An 18714-nucleotide genomic window follows, 5' to 3' on the forward strand; every position below is an offset into this window, starting at 1 on the left:
ATCAAGAAAGAGGAAATGCTCTTAAAATCAAGACTTACAGGAATTCACCTTCCGCTATTCTTCCTTGCTTATCAGCTCTTAATTTTCATTTGTTGTGGGACGGGGGTCATGGAGTTGAATCTTCACTAACTTAAGAAGGGTCTCCTAAATCACTATACTGGCTGGGGAATTCTGGGAGTTGAAGTCCACGCATCTTGAAATGTGCTGGATGGGGAATTCTGGGAGTTGAAGTCCACCCATTTTTATTTTTTTTTTATTTTTGAAAAATATTTTTATTGAATATATACATTAAAACGTATCAGGAAAGACTTCATGAACTCAATCTGTGTAGTCTGGAGGACAGAAGGAAAAGGGGAGACATGATCGAAACATTTAAATATATTAAAGGGTTAAATAAGGTTCAGGAGGGAAGTGTTTTTAATAGGAAAGTGAACACAAGAACAAGGGGACACAATCTGAAGTTAGTTGGGGGAAAGATCAAAAGCAACATGAGAAAATATTATTTGACTGAAAGAGTAGTAGATCCTTGGAACAAACTTCCAGCAGACGTGGTAGATAAATCCACAGTAACTGAATTTAAACATGCCTGGGATAAACATAGATCCATCCTAAGATAAAATACAGAAAATAGTATAAGGGCAGACTAGATGGACCATGAGGTCTTTTTCTGCCGTCAGACGTCTATGTTTCTAAAAACAGGGTACAGAAAAGCAAGAGGGATATATATAATATACATTCTAACATTTATAATTTACTTATATAGTACACGTAGGTGGGGAGGGAGAAAAGAAGAAAGGTAGGGGGCTGGGGAAGAAGGGAAAGAGATATAAGGGGAAGGGGGTAGGAAATTGGAGCAAAAGAGGAGTGGTAAGAAGAGAAGGCCAGCGTTAAAGCTGGGGCTTTCATGCTTTGCGGCCTGTGGTTTAAGCACATAGGTGGTGTAGATTTCCCTGAAGTTTTTATCCATATGTTTTTGATGTAATTGCTAGTGCCAATACGTATCAGTAGTTTAAGGGTTTGTTTTCTTTGTAATTTAAAGTTCACCCATTTTTAAAGTTGGCCAAGTGTGAACTCTTCTAAACCTTCCTTCCCAATCTGGAGTCCGATGGGTATCTGGGGGAAAAGACAACCTCCAGAATTCCTGTTGTGGTTAGCTCTGGCCCAGCTCCTGCTCCAAGGACTGTGGATGTGGGGGAGACATCCACATGCTGCAGGCCTGTTTTGCCCACCCCTGGTGGAATCTGATGATGAAGGCTCCTCTGACCAAGAAGACATGAGTGACAGGGAGGAGGAGAGTGTGGCAGACAGCTCAGAAGGAGATCAATTCTCTAGCTCCTCCTTGGATTCGGAACAAGAGTTAATGATACAGCCACGCGTGCGGAGAGCGATGCATAGGCAGCAACAACTGAGAGATTATTATCAAAGAAAATGAGGCCAGGTGCTAATGATGTTCCCAGTTCATACTGGCTTGCAAACTCTTTCATTATTACTCTCGGAATAAACAAATTTTTAAGCCCTTAACCAGGGGATAAAATAATGTGCTGAAGTTGACCGGACCAAGGATGCTGGTCAGATGAATACCTGGTAAGCAAATTCTTTTCCCTATTTCTCCCCCCCCCCCAAAAAAAACTAAGGTGCGTCTTATATTCTGAAAAATACGGTAATTGTCCACTCCAGTTTGGGAAAACTGCTCCAAATTTCAGCAAATCATTTCAAATACAGGCACCCGCATTGCATACCATCAGCCTAACTCTGATCTTACTCACCATCACAGTTGCTGAATTTTAACTGCATCATCAAAAAGTCCAGGGGGTTCTCTGGGCGGTGGATTAGCAAATTTCCCAGCAAATCCTAGAAATGAATCAACAGGACTAAGTCAGGAGGAAGCAATTTCTGGTCCCTGTTTTTCACCAATCCAAAAGTTTGCAAAAGTCAGAATTAAGTAGACAAAGCCTAAGTGGGTGCGTTTATGAGCCCCTATTTTTTAAAACAGGTACAGGAAATAAATGCTTGACTATTTAATAAATTAAACTTAGGGAGGGGAAACATCCTGGCTTACATTACACAAGTAGAGTGGAATGGAATGGAATGGAATAGAATAAAGATGGCTAACAATTAAAAAACAATTCAGAAGCCCAGGGTATTAGTAGATCTGCAATTGGAAAGGATTGTATCTAACAACAACAAAAAGCTGCAACAACAGAAATTTGTGATGTTTTTTAACAGACTCTTTAAAATGTAATGTTGTTTCCAGGGTTGTAAACATTCTGAAAAACGATCTTGCAATTAGTATTTTTTAATTGGACTTCTATCAGTCAGTAGAAGAGCCCCACAATTATTGTACCAGAATAATTGTGCATGATTGCCATTACTCAGTGTTGCAATCCTAGTTCTAGTCCCAATTTAGGCATGAAACCTATAATTACGTCGAAGTATGAAGTCTACCTAATATTACTTTTGTGCTCTTTATGATTAAAAATAACAACTGCAAGATTTTAAAAAGAATAAATAAAACAGACCCAGGAACAAATTTCTAGCTAGGAACAAACTTAAAGCAGTTTGCAATCATGTTTGTGCAACCTCTTATTCCTGGAATTGCGACAGTCGGACCACCCATTTTCAATAAAATTAGTTAAATAAAAAACACATTATCCCACATTACAAAATGCATGACTTTTGCAAAGTTCCGATTTAAAACTTAAACTTAAAATTTAAAACTTTAAAAATTTGGGATTAGTAAATATGTATTATTAAGAGGGAGATTAAAAAAAGTTTGAAATTTATTTGTCTTTATTCGTTTTTAATTTTTTAACATTGGAAAGGTTTTTTAAGGGGGGGTTATAGAAAAACTGTGTAAAGAGAGGAAGGAGGCACTATGTTTTAGTGTTTAATACGTTAGAAATATTGTTGGCCTTATACATTTCAAGGAACATCAAGAAGGAAACTTAATTAGAGAATAATTGGGTTTGGGGCCATTAGATTCTAGCCCCCTGCCCGATGAATGAAATGTATGTTGGCTTTTTTGAATGGGAGCGATTGGTTTTTAACGAACTTGGGTTTTAGATTAGTTCATTTTAAATGTAATTGGGTTTAGGATATTTTTATATCCTAATACTGTATCCTATTTAGGATATTTATAGGATATTTTTATTGACTTTTATATGTTGTAAGCAGCCCCAAGTCCTCGGAGAGAAAAGGCATATAAATCCAATGAATGAATGAATGAATGAATGAATGAATGAATGAAAGAAAGAAAGAAAGAAAGAAAGAAAGAAAGAAAGAAAGAAAGAAAGAAAGAAAGAAAGAATAGTGTAGCTGGGTGACAAAATTATAACATTTTGCAATGAGGAAAACTGATTGAGTTACTACCAAAATATTGCATTTTATTGTATTGGAAATATAAGGCATATTGCATTGTATGAATGTATGTGGAGAGAAAAAAAAATTAAAAAATTAACACCGCCTCCACAAAAAAAGATTTAAATTGCAGCAACTTTGAAAAAAAAAAAATCCCATGCATTTTGTGAGGAAAGGTTTTCAAACCTGGTGGTTTTCTCCCGCCCAGGACTTCAAGACCCATAATCCTCAGCCTGCCTAAGAAAGACGTCCTCCATAGACTTCTTCCAAACGAGCACTCACCCACCCAACTCCAGTGCCCCTTTTCCCCAGCCCGCATGGGTACTAGAGTCCTGCAAACTTTTGCAAGAAAAGAGTTCAACGTTCTTATATTACATAGGGTGCTAAGCAATGGCAAGCCGGGCTGGACGTGGAGCATGCTGGGAAATGTAGTTTCGTAGCAGGTAGTTTCCCCCCCACCCTCACCCCGTTCTCCACAGTCCAACCCGGGAGAATTGAGCGGTTGTCCGCGCCGCGAAGTGAGGCAGGCGGGCGGGCGTTCTTCCCTCACCTGCATCATTTCGAAGAGACGGTGCTTCTCGGCGTAGAGTCCCATCTGCGGAGGGATGTATAGAGGCCTCTGAGTGGCGTCCATGGCGCCCCTAGCAACCGCGCGTCGCTAGGGCGCAACGCAAACAGGAGGAGACGAGCGTCTCCCGCGGTATGGCGTCATCACGAGGCGACAAAACTACCCACAGCAGTGGGCTTGCTAGCTCAGGAATTCTGGAACTTGAAGTCCACATGTCATAGAAGAGCCGACTTTGCCTACCCGAGGCAGAGAGACCTGTGTTATTGAGTCAAATAGGAGCCGGCCGCTAGAGGGCAGCCGAGAGGCGAACAAAAGAGCGCTTTTTGCATGCTTTGCCCCCTTTTATCCGCCGTGCACGGGTTTCTGCCAGGTCGTGGGAACGTATTCGCGTGTCAGCTCGCAGGAGGGATTTCAAAAAGAGATCTTGCCAAACTTTTCCCGCTTTTTTGAGCTCCAAAAAAGCTGATTGGCGGGTAGACTGCTCCTGGCTTTGGAGGCTCTACGGAGCAATTTTTTTGTGTGTGTAAAAAAAAAAGGTGTTCCCCCCCATCTCGTCCTCACCTGTCAAGGTGAGAGGTGGGGGCGTGGCAGCCGCCAGGGTCCCGCCCCTCGGTTTCCCGGGAGACGCGTGTAACAATTGCCGGGCTCGCCCGGGGGGAGGGCTTTGCAAAGGGTCGGTCGGGGGGGGGCGCTAAGAAGCCGCTGGATCCGTCATCCGGGGTGGTCGCCGGCGGCAGCAGCAGCAGCGGTGGGTGCGGGACATGCAGAAGAATCGGGGGAAAGAATAAAGGTGAGCCGAGCCTACCTGGCAGGGCTCTTCGGGGGAGGGGAGGCCGAGGGACGCTGCGTGGTGCCCTTTCCGCCGAGGGGGAAAGGAGACGCCAGCGGCCGGGGGGCTTTCCACCCCCAGGGTCCTGAATTTTGATCCCGACGATCAGAATAATAATATAATATTATTAAATAATAATAGTAGTAGTAGTAGTAGTAATAATAATAATGATGATGATGATGATAATTTATGCATTTATTTATTTATAAGATAATATAATGATGATGATAATAATAATTTTATTATTATTATTATTATTATTATTATTATTATTATTATTATTATTATTATTATTATTATTAGACTTGTATGCCGCCCCTCTCTGAAGACTCGGAGCGACTCACAAGAAAATACAAAGCACAAATCTAATATTAAAAACAATTATAAGAACCCATTATAAAACAGTCATACCATCCAATTAAACTATACATAAAATGAAACAGCTAAGGGTCAGTTATGTCCCCCAAGCCTGGCGGCATAGGTGGTGGTGATAATAATAATAATAATAATAATAATAATAATAATAATAATAATGATGATGATGATGATGATGATGCTTGGGAAGTGCCCGACTGGTGATGAAATACGAAATCCAGCATAATGATCTTGTTTGCTGTGTTGTATTGATAATAATAATAATAATAATATAAAAATAACAGTAACAACAAGAAGTTAATTCCAAGTTGCTTTTGTCATTGTTTAGTTTGCACCCATTGCTTCTTGTTCTATCCTCAGGTGCTTTGGAGAATAGCGGAAAGCCGTATCCGCTGGTGAATTCTTCTCACTGCCAGCAAACTTCTCCTTAGTTTATTTATTCATTTATATACTTGGAGTTCTTCTCTTCCCCCTCAAATATTGGAAATAAGAGAGTTGGAAGGGACCTTGGAGGTCTTCTAGTCCAACCCCCTGCTTAGGCAGGAAACCCTACACCATTTAAGACGGACGGACGGATGGATGGAATTTTATTTAAGAAACACTGATTTAAATAAAAGATGCTTCCACATCTTAACAGCGACTCTGGGAAGTGGACAGGACATTAAGCAAAGCCCACAATGAATAAGAAACAGAAATATCCATCTGTTCTATTCTACTGGCTACTCTAATTCTAATTCTATTCTATATCGCTTAATAACTGGCAAAAAAGGGGGGAAAGATTGTAAAATGAAACATAGAAACATAGAAGTCTGACGGCAGAAAAAGACCTCATGGTCCATCTAGTCTGCCCTTATACTATTTCCTGTATTTTATTTTAGGATGGATATATGTTTATCCCAGGCATGTTTAAATTCAGTTACTGTGGATTTACCAACCACATCTGCTGGAAGTTTGTTCCAAGGATCTACTACTCTTTCAGTAAAATAATATTTTCTCATGTTGCCTTTGATCTTTCCCCCAACTAACTTCAGATTGTGTCCCCTTGTTCTTGTGTTCACTTTCCTATTAAAAACACTTCCCTCCTGAACCTTATTTAACCCTTTAACATATTTAAATGTTTTGATCATGTCCCCCCTTTTCCTTCTGTCCTCCAGACTATACAGATTGAGTTCATTAAGTCTTTCCTGATACGTTTTATGCTTAAGACCTTCCACCATTCTTGTAGCCCATCTTTGGACCGGTTCAATTTTGTCAATATCTTTTTGTAGGTGAGGTCTCCAGAACTGAACACAGTATTCCAAATGTGGTCTCACCAGCGCTCTATATAAGGGGATCACAATCTCCCTCTTCCTGCTTGTTATACCTCTAGCTATGCAGCCAAGCATCCTACTTGCTTTTCCTACCGCCCAACCACACTGCTCACCCATTTGGAGACTGTCAGAAATCACTGCCCCTAAATCCTTCTCTTCTGAAGTTTTTGCTAACACAGAACTGCCAATGCAATACTCAGATTGAGGATTCCTTTTCCCCAAGTGCATTATTTTACATTTGGAAACATTAAACTGTTTGAGTCAGAAACTGAAAAACCACTCTGTTTAGCAACAGAAATCCTATTCCCATTGTGGTGACTGTAACCCACAAGAAACTAAATAAATAAGCAAATATTCGTTTGTTTGCTTAGTTTGCACCCATCTTGTATCCAACGATTCTGGGTGGCTTACCACTTTTAAAAAGACTGAAAATGTGAAAAGAAATAATCCCAAGAACTGTTTTTTCTTCCTTTCCAGGAGGGGGAGAAAAATGAATGAAATCAAGGAAAGCCTACGGAAAATTGAACAGACGTATAAAATCTTCCAACAGCAGCAGTTCACTTTCATCGCTGCCCTGGAACACGTCCGAGATAACGCCCATGATAAAATTAAGCCCGTGTCCAGCATCGGGCAGGTAAGGAAGGAGTCCACGCATTGGAGGTTGTCGGGGGGGTGGGGGTGGACTGAGAGAAAGGAAGACGAGATGGGGAGAGGAGGGAGGGTTTGGGAGGAAGGGGGTCAAACTCGTTCGCCAAAGCATTCTTCTAGGTCAGACCTGGGCCAGATGTGGCCCGCGGGCCAGATGTGGCTCGCCAGCTGTCTGTGACCGGCCCGTGGAGGTCAGTCCAACCTGTGCGCGGGAAGGAAGGAGAAAAGGAAGGAAGGAAGGAAGGAAGGAGAAGGAGGGAGGGAGGGAAGGAAGGAAGGAAGGAAGGAAGGGAGAAATGGAGGGAAGAAGGAAGGAGAAATGGAGGGAGGAAGGAAGAGAGGGAGGGAGGGAGGGAAGGGAGGGAGGGAGGAAGGAAGGATGGAAGGAAGGAAGGAGAAATGGAGGGAAGAAGGAAGGAGAAATGGAGGGAGGGAGGAAGCTAGGAAGGAAGGAGAAATGGAGGGTAGAAGGAAGGAGAAATGGAGGGAGGGAGGGAGGAAGGAAGGAGAAATGGAGGGAAGAAGGAAGGAGAGAGGGAGGGAGGGAGGAGAAATGGTATTACTCTGGAAATAAAAAACTATTAAATATGAATCTCTCCGCTTTTATGGAAAGCAAACATTCCTTGATAGATAAAAATAGAAGTAGAAAGAAACTAGACAACTTTAGGGTTGTTTTTTTAAAATGAAATAATCAGGTAGCATTACAGTATATGAATTGAATGAATTATTAATTTAAAATTGGATAAAGGAACTTTCCAGGATCACAATGTTTCATAATTTGGAATTATAGGGAAGTGATAATGACCCAAATGATTTCAGCTTTTTTCATTTAGCATCTGTTACCAGCATAAGGGCGGCATAAAAATTGAATAAATAAATAAATAAATAAATATGTATACAATATACCAGGGGTGGGCAATTAATTTTTAATTATAATATAATATATAATATAATATATAACTTTTCTAGATAAGAACCGGGTGTTCAAGATATAGAATATAATATATAATTATATATAATATATATTATATAATATATAATTATAATTTATAATTATAATATAATTAACTCAGTTCTACCCAACAATATACAGTATTGGGTAGAACTGAGTTAATTATATTAGTCCGGCCCTCTAAAACCATCCTAATTTCTCCTGTGCCCCTAGGGCGAAATTAATTGTCCACCCGTGCTAGGTAGTCCTCCAACTTTGAGTTTACAAGAAGCAAGTAATTCAACAAATAGGAATAAACATAGCACAGTGGCAGGAACTGCTACACACCCATATTTTTGATGATTCTTTGCCCCAAAGAAGAGGGAGTCAAGCTATTCTCCAAAGCACCTGAGGGTAGGACAAGAAGCAATGGGTGGAAACTAATCAAAGAGAGAAGCAATGTAGAACTAAGGATGGATTTCCTGACAGTTAGAACAATTCATCAGTGGAACTCCTTGCCTCCAGAAGTTGTAAATGATCCAACATTGGAAGCTTTTAAGATGTTGGATAACCATCTGTCTGAAGTGGTGTGGGATCTCCTGCCTAAGCAGGGGGCTGGACTAGAAAACCTCCAAGGTCCCTTCCAACTCTGTTATTCTAATTCTAAAGTAATAGAATAACAAGGGACCTTGGAGGTCTTCTAGTCCACCTCCTTGCTTAGGCAGCAGACGTTATACTATTGTGGACTATTCTGGATTGGTTGTCCAATCTCTTCTTTTGAAAACCTCCAGCGATGGAGCACCCACAACTTCTGGAGGCAAGTTGTCCCACGGATTAATTGTCCTCACTGCCAAGGAAATTTCTCCTTAGTTCTAAGTTGCTTCTCTCCTTGTTTAGTTTCCACCCATTGCTTCTTGTCCTACCCTCAGTTGCTTTGGAGAATAGCTGGACTCCCTCTTCTTTGGGGCAAAGAATCATCAAAAATATGGGTGCTTTGGAGAATAGGTTGACTCCTTCTTCTTTGTGGCAACCCCTGAGGTATTGGAAGACTGCTATCCTGTCTCCCCTGGTCCTTCTTTCCATTAAACTGGACATACCCAGTTCCTGCAACCCTTCTTCGTATGTTTTAGCCACCGGTCATCTAATCATCTTCGTGGCTCTTCTCTGCACTCTTTCTAGAGTCTCAACATCCTTTTTGCATCATGGCTTCTTGTAAACTCAAAGTTGGAGGACTACCTAGCACAGGGGTGGGCAATTAATTTTGCCATAGGGGCACAGGAGAAATTGGGATGCCTTATTCCAAGTGTGGCCTTATAAAATGGTATTAACCCTTCGCGTGATCTTGATTCTCTCTCTCTGTTAATGCAGCCTAGAACTGTGTGGGCTTTTTCGGCATCTGCTGCACACGGCTGGCTCCTCCTTAAATCGTTGTCCACTAGGGCTCCAAGATCCCTCTCACAGTTGCTACTATGGAGTAACACTACTACTCAATAGTAGTAGTACTAACAGTGTTTTTCAACCAGTGTGCCGCGAGACATGGTCAGGTGTGCCGCGAAGCTCAGAGATAAAGAAAGCAAAAGAGAGAGAAAGAAAGAAAGCAAGAGAGAAAGAGCGAGAGAGAGAGAAAGAGAACAAGAGAGAAAGAGAACAAGAGAGAAAGAAAGCAAGAGAGAGAGAAAGAGAACAAGAGAAAACAAGAGAAAGCAATAGAGAGAAAGAAAGAAAAATAAAGAGAATAAGAGAGAAAGAAAGCAAGAGAGAGAGAAAGAGAACAAGAGAGAAAGAAAGCAAGAGAGAAAGAGTACAAGAGAAAGAAAGAGAGAGAGAAAGAGAGGGAGGGAAGGAGAGAGAGAGACATAGAGGGAGGGAGAGAGAAAGAGAGCAAAAAAGAGAGCAAGGAAGGAAGAGAAAGAAAGAGGGATGGAGAGAGAGAAAGAAAGAGGAAGGACAGGAGAGAAAGGAGGGAGAAAGAAATCGAAGGGGAGGAAGAGAGAGAATTTTTTTGTTCAAACTTTTTTTAACCCCCCCCCCCCCCCGCTCAATGTGCCCCAGGGTTTCATAAATGTAAAAAATGTGCCGCGGATCAAAAAAGGTTGAAAATCACTGTACTAACACTACCTTAACCTAGGAAGATGTGAGGTGTATCTCCAGATCCATCCATTTTTCTCCGTCCTTCATTGCCGTTTAATATTGACTTAATTATTTTTTTATAAAAAACTGGAAAAAAGACCCTAAATACGGAAAAACGGGCACACGAAGGCTCATCTCCTTTCCTTGAGTTGCTGAAAACTTTCTCTCTCTCCTCCAAATCTGAAATGGAGACCGTGGCCGCGTGTCCCCCTTGCCCCGCCGGGCATCCCCACGGTGGAGCCAGAGCATTTGAAAGCGCCTATTAAAAGTAATGGCTCGGGGGCTGATGGGCCGTGATGGATGGAGAAGGATGCTGTTAAAGCAACATGATGGATGGAGGCGGCTGGAATTATTTTTTATTTTCCAGACTGTGGGGACTCCGGGCAACTTTTAAGTGAACCAGAAGAATCAGCGGGAGGGAGGGAAGGAAGGAAGGGAGAAAGAAAGGAAAGGAAGGAAGGAAGGAAAGGAAGGAAGGGAGAGGAGGGAGGAAGGGGAGGAAGGAATGGAGGAAGGAAGGAAGGAAAGGAAGAAAGGAGGAAGAGTAGATGAAGATGAAGGAGGAGGAGACCCCTTATACAGATTATATCTGAAGTAATTATTTAAAAAGAAGAAAAAATGAAGGGATTTATTTGTTTGTTTGTTTATTTGTTTGTTTGTTTATATTTATTTATATTTATTTATTTATTTATATGCTGCCCACCCTTGAGAGACTCAGGGCAGTTTACAGCAAGAATAAAAACAATTTAAAATGATTAAATACAACAACTAATAAAACATAAAACCCTTAAATATTATCACAGCAACCATACCGACAACCATTGCCAATCCTTCTCTATCTGCTGTAGATATCACTCAACCAGTCATATCTCTGTTATCAATACATTCACCCATCCACTTCCTATCTCTCTATCATCTCTCCTTTCTATATACCTATCTAGTCTCTCTGTGTGTCTCCATCATATTATCTATCACCTTTCTAATCATCTCTTATAGCCATCCACTTCATCTACCCATGTCTTCTCTCCATTTCCTCTCTCTCTATCATCCATCCATCTCCTCTGTCTATCATCCATCCATTCATCCCGTAGGTTTTGAGCCCTGGACCCTGGCGAAAAAGACGGGCGAGTTAATAATCACAGCGGCTGAATTCGTCAGAAGCCAGGCTTAAAAACCAGGCCACCGTGCCATCTTCGGAGAGGGGCGGCATACAAATCTAATAAATTATTATTATTATTATTAATTATTATTCATTGGACCAAGCCGAGTGGGGGGCAGGCCCACCTACCACCTGCCTTGTAAGGAAGGCCAAGCCTTGGCAGTGTGTCTACCAGCACAACCACAATCCACACACACACACACTCACAAATTGAGATTTTATTTTGATCTGCTCCATTCCGCCATCATTTTGGGATGGCAGGAAGAGGAATTTGAAATCTGGTGGGGCCACTTAAAAAGGAAGTATCTTCTCTCTCTCTCTCTCTCTTTCTTCCCTGCCCTGCCCACCCCACTGCCCGTTCCTTTTTCCTGCTGAGCTGGTCACTCCAGGATCCAATTAAGCTCAGCAAACGACCGGGAACAGCTCTGGCGCCGGAACCATCCTTCCCGCTAACAGCTGACCTGAGACCCATCCAACAGCCAAGGGAGGATTGCGGTGATTTGCAACACAATGGCCGGCCCCTCTCGGATTGCAGTCCGCAACCTCTGCACCCCATTATCTACCTCTCAAAATCTTCCTCTCTGCCTGAGATTTTCAGGGAGGGGAAAATGGAGTGTCGTAGACTGAAATTCACTAGATAATGACTTCGCATCGGGGCGGTTTGGGGGATTTGTTTCCATTTGGGTATATTTTTGCAAAAGTTGTGGGTTTCTTATTTTTTCAAAACTTGTGGGGGAGTCGGGCTACCTTCAAAATGCACAAGTAAAACAAAATGCACAGGTACAATGTATATGGTACATTGCTCAACAGCAGTAACTGTGAAAGGGATCTTGGAGTCCTAGTGGACAACTATTTAAATAGGAGTCAGCCATGTGTAGCAGCTGCCAAAAAAGCCAACACAGTTCTAGGCTGCATCAACAGAGGGAGAGAATCAAGATCACATGTTAATACCGCTTTATAAGGCCTTGGTAAGGCCACACCTGGAATACTTCATTCAGTTTTGGTCACCACGATGCAAAATGGATATTGGGACTCTAGAAAGAGTGCAGAGAAGAGCAACAAAGATGATTAGGGGACTGGAGGCTAAAACATATGAAGAACGGTTGCAGGAACTGGGTATGTCCAGTTTAATGAAAAGAAGGACCAGGGGAGACATGATAGCAGCCTTCCAGTATCTCAGAGGTTGCCACAAAGAAGAGGGAGTCAACCTATTCTCCAAAGCACCTGAGGGTAGAACAAGAAGCAACGGGTGGAAACTAAACAAGGAGAGATGCAACTTAGAACTAAGGAGAAATTTCCTGACAGTCAGAACGGTTGATCTGTGGAACAGAAGTTGTGAATGTTCCAACACTGGAAGTTTTTAAGCAGATGTTGGATAACCATCTGTCTGAAGTAGTGTAGGGTTTCCTGCCTAAGCAGGGGGTTGGACTAGAAGACCTCCAAGGTCCCTTCCAACTCTGTTGCTGTTGTTTCTTCTCCTCTTCTTCTTCTTCTCCTCCTCCTACATTATTATTATTATTATTATTATTATTATTATTATTATTATTATTATTATGTCAGTACAACACAGCAAACGAGATCACTATGCTGGATTTCGTATTTCATCACCAGTCGGGCGCTTCCCAAGCACCTAGGACTGCGTAATGTACCCGCAAATTATGTTTGCCGATCCCAGTAAAGCGGCCTTTTGCAATTGACAGATGGAGATGTTGTCAATTCCGATGGTTTTCAAATGTCCGCTGAGATCCTTTGGCCCACTGGGACCATATTATTATTATTATTATTATTATTATTATTATTATTATTATTATTATTATTATTATTAAGGACTGCATACGGGTAGTTCTTGTACTTATGAACCACAACTATATTGTTAAGTGAGAAATTCATTAAGCGAGTTTTGCCCCGTTTAAAGACTTTTCTTGCCGACGTTTGTTAAGCGAAATCATTGCAGTTGTGAAGTTGGTTAAGTTAAGCCAACCGGACGTCCGCCATTTGCTGGCCGAAAAAGCGGGGTGATGGCATAAACCCCAGTTGCGAAGGATCTGAATTTCGACCGCGCAACTGTTGATGGTCATTACAGCCTCTAAATCCAGCGCGGCTGCCACTTCAAACGGTCACTAAATGGACGGTTTGTAAGTCGAGGACCGTCTGCGTTCTCTCCCCCCCCCTCCGTCCAACAGGTGCAGACCTACATGGACCACTATTGCAACAACACAACCGACAAACGCATCCTGCAGATGTTCCTGAACATCTGTTGCGAACTGCACAAGCTTTGCCAACGGCTCGAGTCCCTGCACCCCGGAAACAGCACCACCAACGCCATCTTGGAGAAATGCAAGACGTACGTCAGCCACAGCAACGACCTCAGTGGCCTCCGGGCTAAGTAAGTTTCTAGTCCCTCTTGTCCCCTCCAAGCCCAGCCTGGCCTCAGTCCTGCCTTTAAGCTTAGCTCCCTCGTCTCAGATCCACGACTTAAAACAGGGGCAGGTTCCAATTTACCAATCCAATATGGATCATTCCCCTTCTCCTTTCGACCGTCTCCCTGCAATTCCTTCTCCTCTAATTTCTCCCTTCTTTTCTGTTATTTTCCTCCTCATCCTCCTACCTACTTTCTCTTCTTCCTTTCCTTCTCCTCCTCCAACTCACTCCTTTCTCCTCTTCCTCCTCTCTCCTCCCTCTCCTCCTCCCCCTCTTCTTCCTCCTCCAACCCCCTCCTCCTCTGCCCTCCTTTCTTTCCCTTCTTCCTTTCATTCTCCTCCTCTTCCTCCATCTTTCTCTTCCTCCTACAACCCACTTCTCCTTTCTCCTTCCCCTCCTCCCTCTTCTTCCTCCTCCAACCCCCTCCTCCTCTGCCCTCCTCTTTCTCTTCTTCCTTTCTTTTCTGTTCCTCCTCCTCTGCCCTCCTCTTTCTCTTTCCCCTCCTTTCTTTCATTCTCCTCCTGTTCCTCCTCCCCCTCCTCCTATCTTTATCTTCTTCCTTTCCTTTCTCCTCCTCTTCCTCCATCTCTTCTTCTTCCTCCAATCCACTCCTTTCTCCTCTCCCTCCTTCCTCTTCCTCCTCCAATCCCCTCGTCTGCCCTCTTTCTTTTCTTTCTTTCCTCTTCCTCCTCTTTCTCCTCCTTTTCCTCCATCTCCTTTCTCTTCCTTCTCCTCTGCCCTCCTCTTTCTCTTCTTCCTTTCTTTCTCTTCTTCCATCTCTTCTTCTCCTTCCTCCAACCCACTCCTCCTTTCTCCTCTCCCTCCTCCTCTTCCTCTTCCAATCCCCTCCTCCTCTGCCCTCCTCTTCCTCCATCTCCTTTCTCTCCTTCCTCCTCCACCCTTCTCCTTTCTCTTCTTCCTCCTCCAACCCCCTCTCTCTTCCTCCTCTTCCCCAGATACCCTCACGACGTGGTGAACCATCTCAGCTGCGACGAAGCCCGGAACCATTACGGAGGGGTAGTCAGCCTCATCCCCATCATACTGGACTGCATGAAGGAGTGGGTGGCTCACACCGAGAAGCTTCCCCGGAACATGCTGCAGAGTGTGAGTGCCCGCAAAGCGGCCATCCTCCAGCAGATAAACTTGCCAACCCGGACCAAGAAAGGTTTTGACCTGTCAGGGCGGCCGACGTTCGTCACCGAGGCTTGCCAGACCAAGCTTAGCTTGTTGGATAAGGCTCAGAAGCGGGAGAATAGGCGGGCGGCTAAAATAAAACAGATGGGTGGCCTTGGGAGAGCCATTCGGAAATTCCTCGACGGTCCCTGGAAACCGCCCGGTAAAAATGCTTTTTGAGAAAAAAACAAAAACAACCCCCCCCACCAAACCCAACCAAGTATAGGAGGGTGAGCTGGAGGGAGCAGGAGAACGGCGCGACCCACACACTGAAATTAAAATTAGTCTCCCTGGAACTGCTTCAACTATGGCCTTTTCTGAGAAGGTAGATCCAGGTAGAGCCAGATCCCAGGACGACTTGCCGAGCCCACCAGAGGTGTATCGTAACCCTACTACTCCAATTTGTATTTCCCCCCCCCTCCCCACCCTCCAACTCAGGAGCCCAAGCAACGTTTGAACAGAATCGCCACTTAAGCCCCGCTACCTTGAATCTGACATTGCATTGGCCAACGGGTCAACAGAAGCTTCCCCTTGAGGTTGGGGAGTTAGGGAGACATCCCCCATTCCCACGGATGGTTCTGTTTTGGGGTGGGGTCAGGAAGGAGGTTTTGCCCACCCGTCAAAAGCCCATCAGATCAGGTTTCGTGGTCAGATTCAGTTCAGATTCTCAGTTGACTCAAGTCAAGTCATGGTTGACCCTCAAGTCAACTTGGTTGACCCTCAAGTCAACTTGGTTGACCCTCAAGTCAACTTGGTTGACCCTCAAGTCAACTTGGTTGACCCTCAAGTCAACTTGGTTGACCCTCAAGTCAACTTGGTTGACCCTCAAGTCAACTTGGTTGACCCTCAAGTCAACTTGGTTGACCCTCAAGTCAACTTGGTTGACCCTCAAGTCAACTTGGTTGACCCTCAAGTCAACTTGGTTGACCCTCAAGTCAACTTGGTTGACCCTCAAGTCAACTTGGTTGACCCTCAAGTCAACTTGGTTGACCCTCAAGTCAACTTGGTTGACCGACCAATCAAGTCAACTTGGTTGACCATCAAGCCAACTTGGTTGACTTTTAATACCCGTTCATACTGGGGCAAATTGATCCGTCCTTCTTCAATTAGGCAAACCTTCTGTTCAAATCTCTGTTCTTAATTCCCGATTAAAACCACGTGCGGCTCTAAGCTGTAGAAAGCCCGCAGTGGCTTTCCAAACCTGATCCCAGAGCAGAAAGTACTTAAAACCAGGACCTTTGGTGATCAGAAGAAACTGCAGGCTGCAAGATCCAAACTTGAGTCAGAGCCACTCGGATCAACTCAAAATTGGATCCTGCAATATTATATCCTGGAACACGTGAACTGCAGATTGTTTTTAAAATATATATATTTTTGAGAAGCAACCTCATAACCAATTTGTGCCTTTGCAACTCAAAACTAACAGCAGCGTCACCAGTAAGCTATTAGAAAACTCCATTTCTCTTACTTTTTCAATGTCCACCACAGGGGCAAAAACCTTTTTTTTAAAAAGACGCGTGGAATATTTGATCTCCCAATTTTGCTCTTCTGGGTCTGATTGTAGTTTTTTTTCCCTTTCCACCTTCTTACAGGCTACCTAAGCTACCTCTGCCCTTTGACCTTTTTTTTTTTTTTGCTTCCAACCCGAAGACGCTTCTGAATAAAGCCATTTCCCATGCATTTAATGCTCTTTGCTAAAATGTTCGCCCAACATGGTGCGTGGCCAAGTAGTAGATAAACCAAGTAGTAGATAAACACCCACAACCTGCCACCCCCCTGATTTTGCCTTTGGTGTGAAATGCTAAACCACGAACTAGCCACAAGCGGGTGGGTTTACCAGAGTGATCTGTGGTTTGGTGGACCGAAAGTTTGGAGCACTTCTAAAAAAAATCCTTATACAAAGGTAGTTCTTGAGATTGTTAAAAATCCTTGTTCAGCTAGTAGGGATGGGTGTATTTTTTAGACCATTGTAAAAAAAAAAATTCTCCCAAAAATGTCAGCTTTGCTCCTCAAGAGCATTCTGGATGGGTTTATTTATTGATTTCTGCCATCTCCTAAAAATCAGAAAACACCAGACTTTAATGGCCATTTCAGCCAGTAAGATTGGTGGTTAAGTTTCACCCCATTTTTCACCACCTTTGTTGGCACAGTTGTTAAAAACAAATCACTGTACTTTTTAACCACAAAGCGGTGAAATAAATCTAGATTTCCCCTGTAGACTTTTGGCTTGTCAAGTCAGCTGTGCCAAGCATCCGAATTTTCACGTTTGTGAGGATGCTGCAAAGAGTTGGGAAGTGTGAAGACCGGTTGTCAATTCCTTTTTTTGTGTCGTCGCAATTTTGAACAGTTGTAACTTGAGAACTACCTGTATGGTAAGGGTTTTTAAAACTCGAAAACAAACAAACATGTTTCCCCGTTTCTACTGAGACCTTAGAAAGCCAAACCACAGCAAGGATTGTTGAGTTTTTTCTTCCACCTCGAAATAAAATGAATAATTGAGCTCTTTCAACCCACCACCTCCAAAGCTCCTGCGGCGTAAAATGTTTATTATTTATGGTGGTGTTTATAAGAACTACCCTGGCTATTCTGCTTTAGCACAAGAAAGCCAGGAACGGCAATTTATTTTTTTCTCTCTTTTTTTTTTGGTACCTTGCTGGCTTTCTCTCTTCTCCTCCGTAATACATATTTAATCAGTTTGATCCAGGTGAGAAAGCCTCCTTGAATATTAAAAACTAGCGTGGAGAATTTTTCCTCCTTTCTTTTTCTCCTCCCCAAAAGAGAAGGTATGTCAAGATTTCTTCAGCTGCCTGTAAACAAACTCCTACGCCTTTTATGCGAGAAGTCCAAATATTAAACGGGAACTTTAAAAAAAACAAAACAACCATCCTTTTTTAAGGTTTGCAAACCAAAGAGGGTGGGCATCAAGTTTTAATCCTCCTAAAGGCCGGTTTTAAGGAAGGTTGCAAGCAAAACAGAATATGGAAACATGGAGGCTTGAGAATAGTTTCAACTACAAAAAGAAACACACGCGGAATCTGTCAAAACTTTTTTGTTTTTTAAAAAGAGGAGTTCCCGGAGTGTTTCGATTGGGAAGCAAAGTTCCGGCAATGGAAAATTGTGTCCAAGTGAATCCCACCCACCTTTGGTATTTTTAATCTTTCATATATAAAAGCCCGGCCCAAGTTTGAAAAATTCTGATTTTAGCGCCCCGTTCCTACATTTCGATGTCAGAAAGTAAATTTTGAGTTTTTGAGGTCCAATCTAGAAACGAGAAAGCAGCCAAAAAAACCCCACAACCTTTTATAAAGGGAGAAAGGAAAATAAATGAGCCCCCCCCCCCCACTCCTGGGCTTTCCTAGATCCTACCGCAGGCACACACACGTTAGTGAGAAAAGAGTTGATCCCGGGATTAATTTTTTGAGCTTTGTTTCAGAATCGCACCCCAAAAAGTCCCCATTTGCTGGAGCTACTGTGCTTTTTATTTCTTTTCCCTAGGGTAGCGGTCCTCGACTTACAACCCACAGGGTTGTGGGATGCTAAGCAAGACTCGTGCCTGGTTTGCGGGGGGGGGGGGGGGAGAAGGACGTTAAGTGAACCAACCCAGTTGCTAAGAGAATCTCTCGGTTGTTTATAAATTTGAACCGCTGACCTGCAGATCTACAGTCAGCTTTAGTGGCCTGTAGTAGTGGCACTCTACCTGCTGTGCCACACTGGCTCACGGGGGGGGGGAGGGAGAGAATGGGTGTGGGCCCGCGGTAGCACACACAAAAATACACAAACACACACATATCCTTTTGGCACACGAACCCAAAA

The 18714-nt window shown here is 43.1% G+C and overlaps 2 protein-coding genes across 4 annotated transcripts in view; one reads left to right on the plus strand and one right to left on the minus strand.

Moving 5' to 3' along the window:
• Positions 1-4035, minus strand: part of AK8 (adenylate kinase 8) — a 71037-nt gene extending 67002 nt beyond the window's left edge. The window contains 2 exon segments of the mRNA XM_070758682.1: positions 1767-1851; positions 3908-4035. Coding sequence (XP_070614783.1) covers positions 1767-1851; positions 3908-3991 — 169 coding nt within the window. The 5' untranslated portion in view covers positions 3992-4035.
• A 487-nt stretch (positions 4036-4522) lies between these two features.
• SPACA9 (sperm acrosome associated 9) lies at positions 4523-17779 on the plus strand. Of its 3 annotated transcripts, none has more exons than XR_011559687.1 (5): positions 4523-4715; positions 6917-7073; positions 13491-13693; positions 14685-15646; positions 15858-17779. XR_011559687.1 is itself a non-coding variant. In XM_070758686.1 (5 exons), exons 2-5 carry the CDS (start codon positions 6930-6932, stop codon positions 16500-16502), a joined length of 504 nt encoding a protein of 167 aa, XP_070614787.1. In that variant the 5' UTR covers positions 4630-4715; positions 6917-6929; the 3' UTR covers positions 16503-16581. The 3 variants fall into 3 exon arrangements, 2 of the variants coding, with proteins under 2 accessions (XP_070614785.1, XP_070614787.1); XM_070758686.1 differs by having other exon boundaries at positions 4630-4715; positions 14685-14832; positions 16494-16581; XM_070758684.1 differs by having other exon boundaries at positions 4568-4715; positions 14685-17779.
• The last annotated feature ends 935 nt before the right edge of the window (positions 17780-18714 follow it).

The sequence above is a fragment of the Erythrolamprus reginae genome, chromosome 8 (genome assembly GCF_031021105.1).
Source record: "Erythrolamprus reginae isolate rEryReg1 chromosome 8, rEryReg1.hap1, whole genome shotgun sequence".
NCBI classification, from domain to species: Eukaryota; Metazoa; Chordata; class Lepidosauria; order Squamata; family Dipsadidae; genus Erythrolamprus; species Erythrolamprus reginae.